Source organism: Mus musculus, chromosome 7 (genome assembly GCF_000001635.26).
Source record: "Mus musculus strain C57BL/6J chromosome 7, GRCm38.p6 C57BL/6J".
Lineage (NCBI taxonomy): Eukaryota > Metazoa > Chordata > Mammalia > Rodentia > Muridae > Mus > Mus musculus.
The window spans coordinates 102,739,847-102,759,758 of record NC_000073.6 but is presented as its reverse complement, the minus strand read 5'-3'; the positions used below and the strand labels follow the sequence as shown (position 1 = coordinate 102,759,758).

General features: G+C 38.6%; 2 protein-coding genes across 3 annotated transcripts; both read left to right on the top strand.

The window, feature by feature from the left end:
• Positions 1-287: 287 nt before the first annotated feature.
• Olfr78 (olfactory receptor 78) lies at positions 288-19,038 on the top strand. Of its 2 annotated transcripts, NM_130866.4 has the most exons (4): positions 288-449; positions 6,626-7,494; positions 13,609-13,741; positions 16,707-19,038. In NM_130866.4, the coding sequence occupies exon 4, from the start codon at positions 16,758-16,760 to the stop codon at positions 17,718-17,720; it is 963 nt and encodes a 320-aa protein (NP_570936.1). In that variant the 5' UTR covers positions 288-449; positions 6,626-7,494; positions 13,609-13,741; positions 16,707-16,757; the 3' UTR covers positions 17,721-19,038. The 2 variants fall into 2 exon arrangements, with proteins under 2 accessions (NP_570936.1, NP_001161975.1); NM_001168503.1 differs by lacking the exon at positions 6,626-7,494.
• Olfr560 (olfactory receptor 560) lies at positions 5,832-6,776 on the top strand. Its single transcript, NM_147113.2, has one exon. It carries the CDS (start codon positions 5,832-5,834, stop codon positions 6,774-6,776), a length of 945 nt encoding a protein of 314 aa, NP_667324.2.
• Positions 19,039-19,912: the final 874 nt, after the last annotated feature.

Genomic DNA, 19,912 nt, shown 5'->3' with positions numbered 1-19,912 from the left:
GGTGGTGAAATTTCCCTATATTGGATTGTGGTGATGGTTCCTGCATAATTCTGTGATTTTTCTTAAAAACTATTGAGTTATACACTATAAATGAGTCAATTTTATAGTATGTGTACTGTATCTCAATAAAGCTGTTATTAAAAAAGAAAACTTTCCAATGAAACAGCACAAGGACAAAACTTTACATCAGCTCATAAAGCATGTAGGCATAATCACATTCTGGAAGAGATATAAAAAGCCTGTGTCAGGCAAGTGGAGTCCTCGGGGAGTGCCCACACCCTAGAGGCACAGTGAATTAGCACTGCCGCTGGGAACCGGTCCCTCGACTCTGCTGATCTCCAAACAAGCTGAATAAATCTCAACATAAGCTGGACCCTCCTCTGGAATCTGAAGCTTCCTCCAACCTTCTGAGTTAGATTGAGGGGACTCATTGCTGCTGGATGGGCTCTGTAAGTAAAACTGTTCAGTGCAAGCCCCTGCCTCTGGGTGAGCCATACATACTGTCTTAGCACTGGGGGAGGATTACATTGTGGTGTGCAGAATTAGATAAGCTAATGTAATAGAGAACTGAAGAGGATGGAAAACTTTTGAATTATGGATTCCCAGGAAATCTACAGAGAATGAGCACTTTGTTCTGCCTGCTGGGGGGTTCGGGGGGGGGGGGTCAGACAACCTGTCTTTAGTCAAATGGCTTAATTGGTATGCGGATACATTTGTCATAAGTTAACCTCATTTCTAAATCCAATGACTCACACAAAAGATAAAAGCTTGCAGCTCATCATAGTGATACATGCCTGCAAAGACCAGCACTTGGGAAATGAGGCTAGGAAGATTGGAAGCTCAGGGTGACCCTTGGCCACATACTAGGCTCAAAGTCAACCTGTGAAAGATGAGACTCTGTTTCAAAAATCTAAATCAATATAAATTTAATTTAAAAATAAAAGTAAAAAGTGAAATTACCTGTTGTGAACATTTTTTGCATGCCAGTGCTCTATTAGGCAGTTTATATCTAGCCCTATAGATGAGTAAACTATACTAAAAGAAGTTTACATAGCTTATAGGTTTCAGTGAAATAAGGCATGTTTAAGAGTATAAACATTGTAATTAAGGAAAACTGATTTCAGAATACTGGCTGTGGGTCTCACCAGCTATCTGTGATGCTGAGTATGTTTCATAACATCTCTCACATTTGGTTATGACTTTTTTCACTGAAAAAGTAACTTCAAAGTAAATTTATTAATGCCACACATATATATATGTTGTTATAATGGGATCTTAAGACTAGCACAGTAACGCTTGATGATCTGACAAATGTGTTTTAACAGTATGAACAATTTTTATTGCTGACAAGGCTTCCAAAGGATTGTCTGAATACAGATCCAACCCTTGTCTGATACACACTATAGACCAGCAGCAGCAGCAGCTTGGAACACACTGATGATACGGCATTGGTCTAAATCATCAACTGAAGGAAAGGCAGACACAGGCTACAGCTTTCAGTATTAATGGAAAAAAAGCACATTATCTAAGTAGGAGAGTTCACAAGAGAAAGAATGAAGTTGTCTATGACTTGAAGAAAATGAGTCTGACAGGTCTGAGAGTGCCGGCACACTGAAGAATGGTTTAAAAGAGACAGAAATGATGAAGAATCCTTATAATCTCAACACTCAGGAGGCCAAGGCAACAGGATTGTGACTACAGGACAGCCTGGGCTCCATCGTAAAATCTTGTCTTGTTGAAAGGAAAAAAAAAAGATGCAGAATAATTTCTAGAAAATGTGGTGTATTTTTTATGCAATTTTATGCAATTTTTTAATGTAACAAAAAGATGTGATAAACTATAATGTCAAGTACCAACTGGCATCTTGGACATTTGAGAACTAAAATAAATAGCAAAATAAATAAATAAATAAATAAATATATTACTGGCAAGACAGATCTAAAATGGGGATGAGAGAGGGGAAATGAGTAATTTTAATTAGATGATTATTAGACCTTAATTCCATTGGCAGATAACTGAAAGAAACAGGGAGTGGAGAAAGAAATGAGTCTGCTGAGCTCTGCTGGAGGTTGTAGTGTCTGAGGACTGAGACTATGTCTCTCAAAAACAGGTGTTTTGTTTGCTTTTTATTACCACTGGAAGCAAAGAGCTTTTATTTGTTCTCCAAACTGTGGCTCAACTGCAGATTTGAGCACATCAGCCCGGTCCACATTTCACTGCTGCCTTCATGTTTAACCCTTCACCTTTCTGATAACTTTTGCAATACAGAATTGGGAGATGTTAGCTGCACGCATCAGGTGGACGGGGGTTATTTAAAGCCATGGTCATAATGAGGTTATCTCTAGGAGAGGCTATGGACTGCAGGAAGGGATAAATAAAGCCAAATTTTCTCCAGTGCCACAATTTAGAAGGCAGAGAATAGTATTTGCTAATAAATAGTGGAAAGGGCTAATCTGTCAGAGGAGTCATCACTGAAGCAATTGAAAAAGAAAGGATCAAGGAAGAGGTAAGTGGGAGAAAAAACATATCTGGAATTTACACAGAATACTTAGAAATACATTAGTCACTGAGTTGAAAGATTTTCTGAGAGTTCTCAGTGGGGAAGTATCCTGCTTGTTACCAAGGGTGAAGGAAAAATAAACAAAAGCAGATTGTTCTTCAAGCTCTTCCTTGCTCGCTGTAAACTATGCAAAAGGAAAACCGAAGAAGGGATGGTATTTATGACTGGTCCCTCTGTTATCTAAGCACTGTGGTTAATAACGACAGATAGTGATGGGTCCCAGTTGAGATGAGTATGTTGAAAGTCTCTACACTAAAGTGAAAAAAAGCATTCATTATTGAGTTGGGATAGAACTTGTAAATAGGACCCAATGGAGCCCAGCAAAATGCTAAAGAAAGAAAGGAATGCTGTTGGAACTAAATTAGAAGAGACAGACAATGGCTTGTTTACTTACTCATAAAATATTTGGAAATGCCTGGGTCTTGATGCTTCGCAATGCAAAATCTACCACATTATCCTTTCCAAGAAATTCAAGATTCTTATGTTTTCAATCACTCACTTCTCCCTCACCTAAAGGAGACTCACGTTAAGGACCCATTTTGCTTGGTTTTTCTTATAGTTATCTGTTACTACTGTTACCTCTCACGTTATCTATGTCCAGAGCACACTTACCCTGTTTTCACTCCTGTAACTCATATCTAACCACCAAAAGTTAGTTACAACTCGTCTTCTTTGTTGCTATTTCCTAAAATTAATTTCTCTCAACACTTAACCCAGACCCATTCACATACACACAACACTGATACTTGGCCCTGTACTTTCTATATCCTATCTCTTAGATATCCCCTACCTTAGTAGCCCATTTCTTCATCTATGACCCTGAGGTTCTTGCTGTACCTATACAGTATCTAATGTGACATTCATATTCAAAACTGATCAATTTTTGTTGTTGATAAGAGTCACTGGGCTCATATTACAGAAGATGTTTTGGTACTTACAAGTGTGGGGTATATGATCTATGACAACTTCTTTGGCTACCTCAGGTACAAAATCATCTCAGACTTGCTTCATGTCTTAGTAACTTACAAAACTCTGTGAGCACCCAATATATACATCTACTATTGACTGACCTAAATGTTTATGATAGGTGGTCAACAGCTTATAAAATATTCCTGGCTGTGAAAAGGGATGGCAAGTCCTCTCTTGGTCTAGCATCTATGAAGAGAAATTATAAAAAATTCTTGTCCAAGAGTGACAAACAGCCCAGATGAGACAGAGACAAAGCAGGCAACTTGAGTTCTCTGCTGCCAGATCAAACTGTACTGTACATTTTGCTTTGTTTATCTTCTTTCATCAGGAAAGAAAAGGAAGAAATTATCAAGAGGAAAGAAAACTGGGCATGAATAAATTAAATTATTGCTAAGTGAGTTACTAAGAAATCAGGATAAAAGAGAAATTATTCACTCAGTAGTTTGACTTTCTAAAGTCATCTTCTTAAAACTTTTCAGAATTTAATGACAAAAGCATTAATTGACAAAAATCAACTTAAGCATTATAGGTGAAATAAAAGACATGGTGGCCAGAATTACCAGACATATATGATGACACTGCATTCCATAGCCAATATTGTTCACTGGTATGTAACTACACTTTGGAGTTATTCCAAAGCCCCACTGATATTTGACTCTCTCTTGACTATGAACACTCCAAGAGAAGATTTTGTGTTATCCTTTAGTTTCTAATATGGAAGCATGCAAATGACTGTTACTTGAGAAATATCCCTGAGACTGAGAGGCAAGATCCGGGGAAGATCCATTGCAAGATAATTGCTGTTTAATGGTCTTTCTTATGGCATTTGAAAAGTGTTAGCATTCTTCTCAATGTAGACAACGCATGGAAAATATTCAATGCTTTTCCTTTCTTTCTTTCTTTCTTTCTTTCTTTCTTTTTTTCATTTTTTTAAAGATTAATTTGTTTTTATGAGTACAGTGTTTCTGTCTTTATACATACCAGAAGAGGGCATCAGATCCTATAACAAATGGTTGTGAGCCACCATGTAGTTGCTGGGAATTTAAATCAGGAACTGGAAGAGCAATCAGCGCTCTTAACTGCTAAGCATGCTCTCCCACCCCACTGCTTTTAAATCACAAATTACAATTGTATATATTTATAAAATACAATGTGATGTTTCCCTAAACATATATCTTCTGGAATGATCAAATCAAGTTAATTAGTGTACCTAACACCTCAATTTGTTATCATTTGGGGGTAGTTACAGCAGTTAGAATATCCTCTTGCACCTGTTTAGAAGTATATAATACACCAATATCAATGCTTAATTCTTTTCATTTTGATGATCATACATTTCTAACATTAATGTCATTATTCTCCTGAGGACACTCACGAATGAAAACGTTAGAGTCCCAAACTATACTCAACAAATAACTTTTACCTTTTTTCTCTAATAGCACAATAATTTCAATTATTTTCCTAATTTATGTTTAATAAGGTTCCCTAGGGTGCCCCTTACAGTGGAACTTCATGTGAGTGTGTGTGTGTGTGTGTGTGTGTGTGTGTGTGTGTGTGTGTGTGTGTGTGTGTGTGTGTGTGTGTTCTGGAATAAATTAGGTATCCCTCTGTGCCCCCTCACATCCTACGCTTGCTGTCTGTCATTTAGTGCCTTTCTTTTCCACCAAAGGACCTACCCCACACTGACCACTTCTCATTAAGCCCTCTCCAAACACAGCCTTAATCTGTTTATATCCAAACGTCCATTTCAAATTTACATATACCTATCTGCCTAGTCTAAATTTTCTACTCAGTGGGAAATGTGATCTTTTTCAATGAAGATCTATTTTCCTCTGCAAAACAAGAAAGAAACATTTCATTATTTGTCCCAAGCAGTATATTTCCACAAAAACATGCAGAGAGTCTGTTGTGAAGAACTAGTCATTCAAAAATTTAAAGTAAAAATAGTTGAATATGGTAACATGTTTTATCAAGTGGATACTAGTGTTCCACAAGTGTTCCTGTGTAATCCACAGCTGGAGGAGTGAAAGGCCAGATCACAGACATAGGCAGCTAGAAGCAAAAACTCTCAGAGGCGAAAAGTTGTGGGCTGAGACAGTTCTTTCAAGAATAAAAAATACAGTTGCAGTAGTTGAAATCATAAATTTTTTTTACCAATTTAAAGGTGTCATTTCTATTTTTGTATGTTGTATAGATGCTCATATTTGGTCAAATGTATGTTGGATAAGATTATTTATAAATAGAATACACAAAAGAAATGCAGCTTTTTTGTTTTAGCTTTATTCTATAATTTTAATCTAGCATGCCAACTTTCCAGAACACCACAGCTTCTTCCATCATTTTCCTGCTCACTGGTGTGCCCGGGCTGGAAGCTTTCCACACCTGGATCTCCATTCCCTTCTGCTTTCTCTATGCAACTGCCCTGTCAGGGAACAGCCTGATTCTCTTTGTCATTATCACCCAGCCCAGCCTCCACGAGCCCATGTATTACTTCCTCTCCATGCTATCCACCACTGACCTCGGGCTCTCCATCTCCACTCTGGCCACCATGCTGGGGATATTCTGGTTCAACGCCAGGGAGATCAGCTTCAATGCCTGCTTGTCACAGATGTTCTTCATTAAACTCTTCACTGTCATGGAATCCTCAGTGCTGTTGGCTATGGCTTATGATCGTTATGTGGCCATCTCCAACCCTCTTAGGTATGCCACTATTTTAACTGATTCCAGAATAGCTCAAATTGGGGTGACAATTGTCATCAGAGGGACTGTAATGTTGACACCGATGGTCGCACTTCTTAAGAGACTAACCTTCTGCAGCAGCCGTGTGCTCCACCACTCCTACTGTTTCCACCCCGATGTCATGAAGCTCTCATGCACAGACACCAGGATCAACAATGCAGTTGGATTGACTGCCATGATCTCTACTGTTGGTGTGGACTCAGTCCTTATTCTCCTTTCCTACATCCTGATCATCAGAACTGTCCTCAGCATTGCTTCCCCAGAAGAGAGGAAGAAAGCCTTCAGCACGTGTATCTCCCATATCGGGGCTGTAGCTATATTCTATATTCCATTGATCAGTTTGTCCTTTGTTCACAGATTTGGGAAACGAGCTCCACCCTATGTACATACCATGATTGCTAATACCTACCTGCTGATTCCTCCTGTCATGAACCCCATCATCTACAGTGTGAAGACCAAACAGATACGTAAAGCTGTGATAAAAGTTTTCCAATCTAAAGAAATATAGAATCATAAAAGCCTAGAGCTAAACGGCCTGCTTCAGGCCATGTTGTCAATTAAGGCTAGACTACATCTTGAATGTCAGTTACTTTAGCCCCTTTACTTCACAGATGAGGAGACGCTGATATATAAGTGAGAAGCAATATATAGCCTTATGCCTAGAGTTCCTCTTCCTCCACACCATTTCTTCTAAGCTGGTGCTTTTCTAACTTTGTCAATAGCCCTTTTATTCTTATCTCATCATAGCAGTTACATTTTCATATTAATTTCATATTACATCATTCCTTTGTAGAAAAGTAGGTAGCATTTTCTAACGCTCTGCCATCTACTGTTCAAAGAAACTTCTCTGATGAGGATTGATAGCTTCTTATAGAGAAAGATGTGTATTTAGAAGGTAGTTTGATACTATGTCCATTTGGCAAAATAATAGCAGTAGTTTAATCCTGGGGCCTGTGATCTTCACAACCATGAGTTCTTGGTCAGATTTACAACATTAGACATAAATAAGTACTGTGAAGTTAGCTTTAAAGCACATCATAAAACAGGTGTTTTACCCTCAAAACATTTTACCATGATTTCACCCATGAATATATTTTGCCAGTTCTATCATTATTGCAGCTTGTGGTACTCACAGCTGGGTAAGGTGATCAGTGACTTTTGTTCCCTAGCAGCCTGGATGGCACCTTCTGGTCCTATGAAAACCACCCAGCAGGGGGAGCTTCCAGGTCAGTTCCAGCTTTATTTCTCCAAAGTATGTGGTATCTTGAGAAATAGGGTCTTGCCATCACGTTTTGGTGGTCATCTGAGAGAGTGACAGTAGCCTGCATTATTTTGAGGCCTCTGGGACATCATTTACCAACAACTATAAAAGAGGTATCCTACTCCCAGCACTGGGGATTTTACAACCTACAGCTTCAGGAAGGAGGGAGCATCATCCTTTCTCTTAATTATTGCTTGTCTTGATTTCCATGTGTTGAAATATACCAGAGCTTTGTCCTCGAGACTCTTCTTCTTTTCATACTTCTTTTTCTGGTCATTTCATATTGTATTACGACATTAAATACCATCAATACTGAACAAACATAAATTAGCATTTATAATCAACAATCATCCAATATGTATCAATATTTACATCCAAGTGTCTCAATCATCTTAGATAATCTTAATTGCCCCATAATAAAAATATGTGTTTACCTATAGGCTTCCATAACTAGAAACTCTGTTTCCCAAATTTCTGAGATGAAATACTTGTAGTACCTCTTATGCCTTGCTTTTACTCCTGTTCTACATCTAACTGTCAATCAACAAATCCAGAATCCAACCACTTACATTGCTTCCACTGTTACCATCAGGATGTGAGCCATCACCTTGAACCCAAAGTCATCTGTGACTAGCTTTCTGGAGAATCTTCTTTCATGTATAGAGTAATTATTCTAGTACCTGTGGCAGATCGTATCACTTCCTGTTAACACACTTTTATTGGTTCCTGTGTGCCCAAGAGGAAAACTTCAGTGACTGTAGTAGCATGTAAGGTCCTTTATATGCTCAGAGTCTCCCGACTATTGCAATTCTCTTTCCCAATGTCCTTTGAATCTCCCTAGTAAATTTACATTAGCATCCTAATATCTGCTTATATCATCAGGCACACTACACAGCATTTCATTTCACACTCAACACTTTTCTGTCTGTGATGTTTTTCTCCCAGAGATCTACTGATTATCTTACACCCTGTTTTCATGTAGGTTCTTATTCAAGTGTACCTTACTGCAGGACTCTTAATATTATAAGAATAATAATCATAACAATAATATTGCTCCCTCAGTTTCTGACAGTATCTACCCCTATCCTTACCTGCTTTGTATCAATTCCTAGCACTTTCAAAACCTAACCTATTATATATGGGAGGCAGGGGGGGGTTGTTTTGTTTTTGTTTTCTCATCCCAAGATAAGACTTTTTGAGGATAAGGAATTTGTGTCCTGCCTCCACTTACCTCTTTTTAAAAATTAGATATTTTCTTTATTTACATTTCAAATGTTATTCCCTTTCCTAGTTTCCCCTCCCCCTCCCCCTGCTCCCTAACCCACCCACTCCCATTCCTGGTCCTGGCATTCCCCTATACTGGTGCATAGAGCCTTCACAGGACCAAGGGCCTCTCCTCCCATTGATGACCAACTAGGCCATCCTCTGCTACATATACAGCTAGACCCACAAGTTCCACCACATGTTTTCTTTGATTGGTGGTTTAGTTCCAAAGAGCTCTGGGGGTACTCGTTAATTCATATTGATGTTCTTCCTAGGGGGCTGCAAACCCCTTCAACTCCTTGAGTACTTTCTCTAGCTCCTTCATTGGGACCTTGTGCTCTGTCCAATGGATGATTGTGAGCATGCACTTCTGTATTTGCCAGGCACTGGCAGAGCCTCTCAGGAGACAGCTATATAATGTTATGAGTGCTCTGCTGCATATGTCTGCCTGCCTGAAGAGGGCATCATATCCCCCTATATGGTCATGAGCCACCATGTGGTTGCTGGTAATTGAACTCATGACCTCTGGAAGTGCTCTTAACCTCTGAGCCATCTCACCAGCCCCTCCATTTAAGAATCCTCTTAAGAATTCTTTATCTTCTGCATAGTACTCCAAGCCCAATGAGAACCTTACATTTCTTCTATCCCAAGTATTCTCTGTCACTTCAAGCTTTTGTACAAGCTGTTATCTCTACCTATGGTAGCATTCACTATCATCACCTCCCACTTAGAAGACAGGTGATTTATTTAGAGGATCCCTGACCCCATCAATTTGCCTGTAACCCTACCCGGATGCAACAGCATCACTTTGCACTCATTTCTCATGATGATCCTCTTCAGATTCTGTTTCAACAGTGTTTTCCACAAGGGGCTCTGTATTCACTTCTCAAGACCAAAAGCTGAATCTCATCCACTATTGTCTTGTTTGTAAACTTGTATTAATAGTGTCTGGCTCCCTGTTTCTTTATATCTCCTTTCTTATTGATTGATGCCTTTGATTTGATTTGGTTTTGAAGGAGTTTCACAAAATTCCCCATGGTAACACTGAACTACCTCAACCTTATAAGTAGCTGGGATCACATGTGTGTGCACCACCACACCTAGTTCCATACTTTCTTTCAACCTCAGTTGAACTAATATACAAATAAATAAATAAGATCTTTAAAGATGTATAAGAATTTAGATGGCACACAAGAACACAGCAACCTTCTCATAGTTTCCAAGACATTTATTCATGAAGCTTCTCTTTTTGAAGGATGCTGTGCAAGATGCCCTCTGATCATTTGGCTTAGTGCAGCCTTGTATCTCTCTCTCCTTTCCAACATAAAACTTCCCTTGATATATTCCTTGATAAAGATGAGTTAAAAGCAAAGAATTAGTTATGGAGCCATTAGTGTGGATAATTTATATTTTGGAAAAAAACACCAATTTCTGTTTATTTCCATCCCTTTTGTTCTCTAAACCTCAGGGATCATGCTCTTCATACAGTAATAACTCAAAATGAAGCAACAATAAAAGTCCAAAATAGCTGCATAAAAATCCAAGAAGGAAAGATGGAGAGATCAAAGAATGTGGGCTTCCATGTTAGATTTTGCCTGCTTCACTGCATAAGGTGTGGAACTTGGAAAGCAATGAGGCAGAGTAGGAGTGACTTGAGCTGAGAGCAAAAGATGACAGTATTCAGTATTAAAACTGGAGAAGAGCACTCCTGTTAGTTAACCAGTACCAAATGGTCAGCCCTGAAAACATTCATAGCAAGTAACAAAGTATAGTCTGAGCTGGTTGGATTCATGCATTTAGGAATATACATTATATACACATACAAATATACATATACATCATATACTTATACCTATACATCATACATATATACATCATATACCTATTCCTATACATCATACACTTATAAATGTGCATATGTATGTACATATTTAGATAATCCTATACCTATACTTATACTTATACCTATACCTATACACCATATACATACGCATATTGTAACAATTAATGAAAAATAGGTCAGAAATTTGAGAGTAAGAAGGTTTTATATATATATATATATATGCATATATGGAAGGGATTGGAGAAAGAAGGTAGAAATTATGTAATTATATTATAATATCAAAACATTAAAGAATATTTTTCTTTTTATTGTTTTATTAGTTATGTCCAGGTGAGACTTCCCCCCCCCATTATTTGGTCATTTCATTTAGATCACCCTCATGTTTCAGGAAATTTCTACTGTATTAGGTGTCTATACTATCCTTCAAATGTACCTTAATTTTATCTATCTCTTCTATATTCCCTCCCTTACCCCCTTCTTCCCTCCCCCTCCACATTTGATGCTCCCATTCTACCCTCCCCTTACAGCCATTTCTATTTATTCTATTTCCCTCTCCTAATGAAAATCATTTTAATGGAAATAAGAAGGAATCTCAATATCAAAAGCCAGACACTGATTTTCATGACACTTCTAGAGATATTCTTCCCTGCTTACATCTACACACTAACTTGTGGAGAACCCTACTTACTGTTCCTGTCCCTGGAAACTTGTGAGCTCTCATAATTATAAATGGGCAACTTGATGTTGAGAATGGGTAATTTGCAGTGGAAATGCCATGCTCTGACCAAGTTGGTTCTCTAGTTTCCAGTTGGTTCTCTAGAAACCAGAGTAATAACAGTCCCATGGGCATTATGTTTAGTAGGAAAATTAGACAAGATAGGTTAGGGTTAACTACAGAAGACAAGGAAAAGTATACCACTTACGTTCCCATTCATAAGCACATCTAATCTTATCTTCCTGGAATGCATCCTTCCAACAACTTCTAGAAATGCAATTTAATACACATACACAGTTCTGAGGTGCTTGGTATGATCTGCCCATTCTCCTCCTATCTTTAAGTCACATCAATCTGCCTTCTCATTTTCCCTGTTCTCTTTGTAGTGCTCCAGCAACACCATTCTACTTAGAGAATTCCCTTTCCTTCTGCTATGATTTATCTCTGATTAAAAATCCTCTTCTGGGGATTGGGCATGGAGAGATGGATTAACAGGTAAGAACCCTGGATGTTCTCCAAAGGACTAGGGTTTACTGCCCAGCACCCACATGACAGCTTACAACCATCTGTAACTCTAGTTCCAGGGGGACCTAATGCCCTCTTCTGGAGTCTGCAGACACAGGGCACACAGACATACAGACAAATGCCCATACTCATTTATTTAAATTATTTTTTAAAAACCTCTTTCATGAACCCACCCCTTATTAGATTAATGTTTGTATTCAAATCCTCATTAAAATAATTGATATTTGCTATTATTCCTTTTTATGTCAAGAGCGTTACTTTAGCATCTTAGGGTATGACTTGATTATATTCATCTCTGTATTCTCTAAGTGCAATATGATGTCTAAATCAAACCAGTACTGAGAGAACATACTTTCATGCAATAAGTGAATGAACACATTCTTAAATATAGATGCATCATATGTCTTGATACATAATTAACAAGACAATAATTATGTTTCTGATTTTAGAATGGCAATAACAAGATAAGACATATTTGATGCAAACTTAGAATAGGATATAAGGCAAGATAAATATCAACCAAAGATAAAGACATACGTGGCTAGGTATGAAGGAGGGTACGTGCCACTGGAGAAGAAATATTAGAGAGCTTACAAATACTGCCTCTTGGAGAATATGGTGCTTTAGCTAGATTTTAAAGGTTTGAAGTGTGAAGTCTCTGAAAAGGAACAGTGAGAGAAAGACCAGAATAGATAATAATAATAGATCAATAAAAACAAGCTCATGTAGTGGAGACTAGTCTGTAGAATTATATCTAGTTCTATATAAAGAACTTCCACTCCCAGTCTGAGAGAAGAATGTGAAGTGATTAATGCTCTAAGTCTCTACATGGACCCTTCACAGAATCCTCCTTTATCCCAACCTCTCCCCTCCACTCATGTACACTACCTGCCTTGATCCTAAGCATTGCACATACTTGCTCCTTGAGAAACTTATTTGCCATCTCTGATCCTTCTTCCTGAAACAATTTCTCTCCAGATATTTTCAAGGATATTGCTTCCCTTCTCTCTCCACCAGGCAACCTCATTTCCCTCCTTCCTATATTAATATGTTTCTTATCCTCTTCATTGTTTTCTACTTATGACTATCTAGCATACTATTTAGTTAATATGTTAATTTAATTTTGTTTTTGTCTATCTCATCAAAAAGCATTCTTCATAAGCCTTGGAATTTTCTGTTTCGCTTATGAATTATAGGCTCTTAGCAAACACCTGTTGAATGTGAATTAATAAACAATGCATGAGATTCTCCATCTAATATTATCACTGCAGGATATAGACCAAAAAGCCATCTTTACTCATGTCACGGGCATAATAAAAAGTGACTATCATATCTGTGGCTGTGCTTAAACTTAAAGAGAAGCAGGAGAGAGCTTTGGAGATGGGAATGAACCTACAATGCGTTATGGGGCTACATTTTAGTGTACCTACGTGTGTCTTAAGCCTGATATGAACTCTAAGAGTTCAATGATCATTACTATTCATACACTTTGCCTGCTGTGTCTCCAGATGAAGTAATGAGGAAACACTAACCTTGTGGCTGACTGTGGAAATTAGATCAGCTCAGAGGAGTGGGAACGCACCTGTTTGTTATCAAGAGACTCATATGGGTCATTGTGGGAATGGCGGCAGGGACCTTGGTCCTTTGAGATTGCTTCCTTAGACATGAAAAGTGGGAAGCTGATGACAGAAGTACACAAGTGGACATGAGCATTTCACTCCTTTGTCTGCCAGATCCCTGGAGCATCAGCTGGTATACCAACAGCTTGTTCCCCGAGCCTACTGAGTAGCGTTATAAAGAGACCTGGTCCGGAAAGGGAAAGCCAGACCCTGCTGCTCTCCTTGAGTAGAACTGCGCCATTCCCAGGTGAGTGCTCCTTTACCAAGAGTCTGGCAGCACAAAGATTCTGCCACATTGAGGGTCCGTGAAAACCCCGCATGTTTCATTCTAAGATGAGCCCAAGAGCCTTAGCCGATGATTTCTAGAAAGGCGGTGGTATGTAACAGAATTATATTCAACTATAAAGAATGGAATAATAGAATCTACAGAAAAGTGGGTAGAACTGGAGATCATTATATTAAGCAAAGTAAATGAGACTCAAAATGACAAATGCTCTCATGTGCAGAATCTAAATGTGATGTGTGTGTGTGTGTGTGTGTGTGTGTGTGTGTGTGTGTGGTGTTGAAAGTAGAAAGCGGACCATCAGAGGAGAGGAAAAAGATTTTAAAATAAGAAAGATAGAAAAGGGTTATGCAGTTTATATGACATGAAGCAGAAGGGGAAAATATTTGAGGGTGTTAATGAGACCAGCAAGAGCATGATGAGGAGCTGAACAATGTACACTAACACATTTCTATGAAAACATCATCCTTTTACTTTGCTAACTTTAAAAAACTAATGTTTCGAGAGCTTAAAGAAGCTTCAATAGCACATAAAGTAAATCTGCATATCACCTCAGGGGAAAACTGTAATCTTAACACAGTTTTGTGTTCTAATCCGTGAGCACTGTGCATCATTCCATTTGTAAATACTGTGTTTAATTTCTTTCAGTAATGGTCTGAAGAACACAATGCATACATTTTCTTCTGGTTTTGGCTAAATGCATTATCTTTGATGCTATTGTGAATAAGAAGGTTTTTGGAAGACCAATTTCTGGTACTTCATTATTATTGTTAGGGAAATGCTGACTTGGCAGACGGCTATCATATGCTACAACCTTGCTATTCTATTGCCTATATGATTGTTTTATACAATTTTTTAGGTTATGTAGCCTTTTAAAAAGGTAGTTTTACCTCCTTTAAAATAACACAAAATAGAACAGGAACTAGTTTTGTGCTTTAAGTACCAGCAAGACTGGACAGGTGCTCTGCCGAGCAGGGGATTGGAAAAGTGTCTGAGTCTGTGGATGAGACAATGTCAGTGACACAAAAGCCCTTGAGAGTATGGAATGTGACCTTTTGCCTCTTGTTACCCCTCCAGTCTGCCTTCTCATGTTGTCCCCATTTCTCTAGGGTTCAGTGGCCATGTAACATGGGTTTTCTAAAAAAAAAAAAAAAAAGTTGCTTAGCTTTTTCCCATACCACATAGAGTCTTTTGTTGGAACATTTGCATTCTTTCCCATGAGTTGTTTATGACAGACACAAAGATTCTAGATAAAAGCTATCTTGCATCTCACTGAAGAACGCAGTTTTCTCAGACAGCAGCACGTAGCAAGGTTTGAAATTCACTGTCAGTGAGAAGCTGTTCTTTCACCTATACAAGCTATAAGGGTGGCAAAAATCAATATCAGTGGTATGGATTCTATAACCAATGAATCCTTAATCCGTTCATCTTTGCTCATCCTAAATAGGGACACTCTAATTTTTAAAATCTCTCATTTTATTGTGCTCTAAACTTTCTCCATTAAGGAAAAAGGCATGGACAAGCTTTATTAAAGACCTTGGTTAGAAGAGGAGTATAATCCTGGGAGAGAGAAACAAGTTAATCTGGATCCCTGGATACTGTCAACAAAGACACCTGCATCTTTACTTCTCATCAAAGCTCCTAATGCTGACAGCCAGACCAGGCTGTCCTGATGTTAACCAGCTCTGAAATCAGAACATTAGGGAGCTGGGCAGGAAAAGGCTTTGATGTGAGAGCTCAAGTGTTTGGGTCAGATACGGGGTTGAAACAAAATAACATTATGCTATACAAAATAAAAAGAAATAACTCCTCGATATGGGTGATTTATTGGCACAGGTTCCCTGAAAAACTCTCAGAATATCATAGTAAAAGAATCAGTAATACCGTTTCCCAAATCAGGGTTTACACACACATACACACACACACACACACACAGAGAGAGAGAGAGAGAGAGAGAGAGAGAGAGAGAGAGAGAGAGAGAGAGAGAGAGAGAGAGAGAATTCTATTTGGGAAAAAAGAAATAACCTTGGAGGTGACTTCCAGGCATAAAGATGGCTGCTGATCGGGAACACAAAGCTGTCACTGGAAACATGTCTGATAGCTAGGATCTGCTGGAGGTGGTGAATCTTGTCACCACCTCCCTCTGCAAAAACATGAATAGAGGGAGCTGCTTGATTTTGCTTTCTGAGTTGCTATTGTGTTTCTCTCTCTCCCTTTGCAAACTTAGAGCCAAGGACCTAGAATCCTGAATATTATAAAAACGTTTTCCAATCTCTCTATCTTGGAAGATCCTTATTCCCTCTTCTGTCTGCCTAATTCTGTTCATGCTCCAAGACAGAAATGTAAAGATCATCTCTCCAAGATGGCTGCTCTGTCTTCGTCGTCCCCTGCAGTCAATGAATTCCTTTGTAAGCCTTTATCACAGGGCTCTGACATATGTGTTCCTTACCCATCTCATACCCTAGGCAAGCTATGTCAGCTCAGAAGGAATGATTCTCATAGCTGCATCTCACAGATATGTTTAACTGGTGATGCAAGTGAATGTTTCTGAAATTTGAATTAATAAGTAATAAAAAGAGAGGGGGAAGGAGAAATGTGAAGGAAGAAAAATGGAAATAGAAATGGTGTCAGTGAAGGATGGGGGCATCAGAGGAGAACAAAGTGGGCAAGAGGGGGAAGGAGGATATCTTTATCTGAAAGTTAATACAGTGATTTTATGAGAAAGGGAGCGCCTAGTATCCAGACAATGGAGATAGGGACAAGAAGAGAATCTAAGAAAATCTGGTGAAAGCCACAATTTGGAGATAAGAACTTTTCTCTCGTAGCTTGTACAGGAGCTGGGATATGGTCAGAGAAGGAGTGAGAAGGGAGAAAGTGCTGATACCACTAAGTTCCAGGGGACTCTCTGATTCTGCTCCTGTCCTTACAGGCTGTCAGTGTGGCCTCTCCCTCTTCCAGTCCGCCCCACTTGGTGTCAACGATGAGTTCCTGCAACTTCACCCATGCCACCTTCCTGCTTATTGGTATTCCAGGACTGGAGGAAGCTCACTTTTGGTTTGGCTTCCCCCTGCTTTCCATGTATGCTGTAGCATTGTTTGGAAACTGCATTGTGGTCTTCATAGTGAGAACAGAGCGGAGCCTGCATGCACCCATGTACCTTTTTCTCTGCATGCTGGCAGCTATTGATCTGGCTTTGTCCACATCCACAATGCCCAAGATTCTCGCCCTCTTTTGGTTTGACTCCCGGGAGATTACTTTTGATGCCTGTCTTGCCCAGATGTTTTTCATTCATACTCTCTCAGCAATTGAATCTACTATCCTGCTGGCCATGGCCTTTGACCGGTACGTGGCTATCTGCCACCCACTGCGTCACGCTGCTGTCCTCAACAATACAGTAACAGTCCAAATAGGCATGGTGGCTCTGGTCCGGGGATCCCTATTCTTTTTCCCACTCCCACTACTGATCAAGCGACTGGCTTTCTGTCACTCCAATGTGCTCTCCCACTCCTATTGTGTCCACCAGGATGTGATGAAGTTGGCCTATACAGACACATTACCCAATGTAGTCTATGGTCTAACTGCCATTCTGCTAGTCATGGGTGTAGATGTCATGTTCATCTCCTTGTCCTACTTCCTGATCATACGAACGGTTCTGCAACTGCCTTCCAAGTCTGAGCGAGCTAAGGCATTTGGGACTTGTGTGTCACACATTAGTGTGGTCCTGGCTTTCTATGTACCACTCATTGGTCTGTCAGTGGTGCACCGTTTTGGAAACAGCCTGGATCCCATTGTGCATGTTCTAATGGGGGATGTCTACCTGCTGCTGCCTCCTGTGATCAATCCCATCATCTACGGTGCTAAGACCAAACAGATCAGAACACGGGTTCTGGCTATGTTCAAGATCAGCTGTGACAAGGACATTGAAGCTGGGGGAAACACGTGACCCTTACCATCCTATCACCCTTGTCCTACATGGCTTAATATAATAACTTCAACACATCTGCTTAATTCCAATCACCAAAAAGCATATTAGTGCTTTTCCCTGAATGGGATAGTGAACTGAAGTATGGTTTTATCTTCATCATGGATATAATGTGAATGTGTCTATTTCGATGAATATTATGTGTTTTAAAGATTCTGCTGTAAAATGAGACCCACTGATAATACCAAATGAAACAACTTGGATTTGTGATTTAAACTAATTATTGGGTTTGTGACTTGAATGAAATATTTTCAAATTACTAACATTTTTATTCCTACTTCCTTTGTTATAAAGCTATTGTTTAGCTATAATGTTTAACTTCTGAAATGTGGAGCATGAAGCTGACAGTATGTTTCCTCGCTCATTTCAATTTTATTATTCAGTACCCAGGAACATATATGAGCTCTGAACAGGAAGGCTTATGTGTATCATGTATGCTTAACATGTTCCAGATCCTGTGATAAGTGCTTTTCCACCTTTCTGTGTTCTTGTTCTTTTCCCAGGGAAGATACCACTTTTGCCCACCACAACATGTGATAGAGGCTTTAATGAGCAAAGAAACTTTCTTGTATGTGCTGTGCCAAGATTTTAAATTAAATTTGATAATTGAATGCATTTGCTTTACTACCATGTTATATTGCTTCCTGCTTAACATCTGCCATCTATTTCCTCTGCCTATTACAAATCCTGTTTTCTCTTTGTCGTGTGCTAACATGGATGTCTTGTGTTTGTGGTAAGTGATTAACCATGTTCTGGTGGCGGGTACCAAACTGTTCTTCATGATAGAGTAGCTGCTTCCTCTCAGATGAACAGAGGAGGTTTAAATTTTTTAGTCTCTTTCATATCTTTGATTATGTCTTCTTTGTATTGTGTTCTTCGGCTGTCAAATCTCTTGAATATATAACGTATGACATTGTCTGAGTCTTGACTTAGGTATCAAACAACATAGTAATTTATCTTAAAATGTTCAGTATTATTTTCACTGTTTTTATGTTCATAAAGTAACATTGGGAGATATGAGTGATCCTCCAGTCCTCTTTACCAACACTGCAAAGGGCCTGCTGGATATGGGTTGTACAACTATAGAGATGTTGAATGAACTTATGTGATGTAGAATATTCCCTTCATACTGAGTGGATGATGAAAAGGTTCTAAGATTAGGTTTTAGTGATACCTACAAAATAATGTTAATATACTCAATGTACACATAATGCTTAAAATGTTGAAATTTATGTGGTGTGTATCTGCCACAATAAAAAAAAATCATTTAAAATACTGTAAAATATTTTATTGCCCAATATATAACACTAATGTGGTAAGAAGAGGTTTGGATATGTTAGATTAAAGAAAAATATATTATTAAGGCTTATAAAATAGCTCCAAAAAGATGAAATTGGGTCTGAAACACCAAAATTCCAGTAGTGTGCTACAGTTACACTACTGGACCCATGTTACAGCCTTTTAGGGCTCTCATGAAGGCTGGTGCTACGCAGTCTCGGGAAGGACTGCAGGATGCTTCAATCATTGGACATCCCCAGGTAAGTTATGCATTTTCTTGGCATTTTTTTCTACCTATGGCTTTATAACAGGCTTCATTTCCAAGACCAAAAGCAGAAATAAAAAACTCCAAGCAAACTTTGTTGTTCTTTCTGTGAATATTGTGTAATAATTTAACAAGACCTTTCTGTTTGGCGTGATAACATAATAATAATCATGTGAATGAGAGAAAATCATTTGACATGTTATGATTAACATTTTAGATAAACTTGGATCGCACATGGCCTCCAGATATTTGAACATACATTTTTCTAGATATATCTATGATGATGTGTTTTTTGTGATATTAACATTTAAATCAGCAGATTTTTGAAAAAAAAGAACAGACTGTCCTCCATAATGTGGACATGCCTTGCTCATTCAGATGAGCATACATCTGAACACACACACACACACACACACACACACACACACACACATATATATATATATATATATATATATATATATATACACATACATACATACACATATAAATATACTGAAATTAGCTATAGTGGCCCAATTTTAATAGGCATCCCAATCAATCTTAGCTCAAATTTTGTAAAACCAGTTTCTTCAGCCCATGTGTTACCATACTGATCTTTAGCTGCATG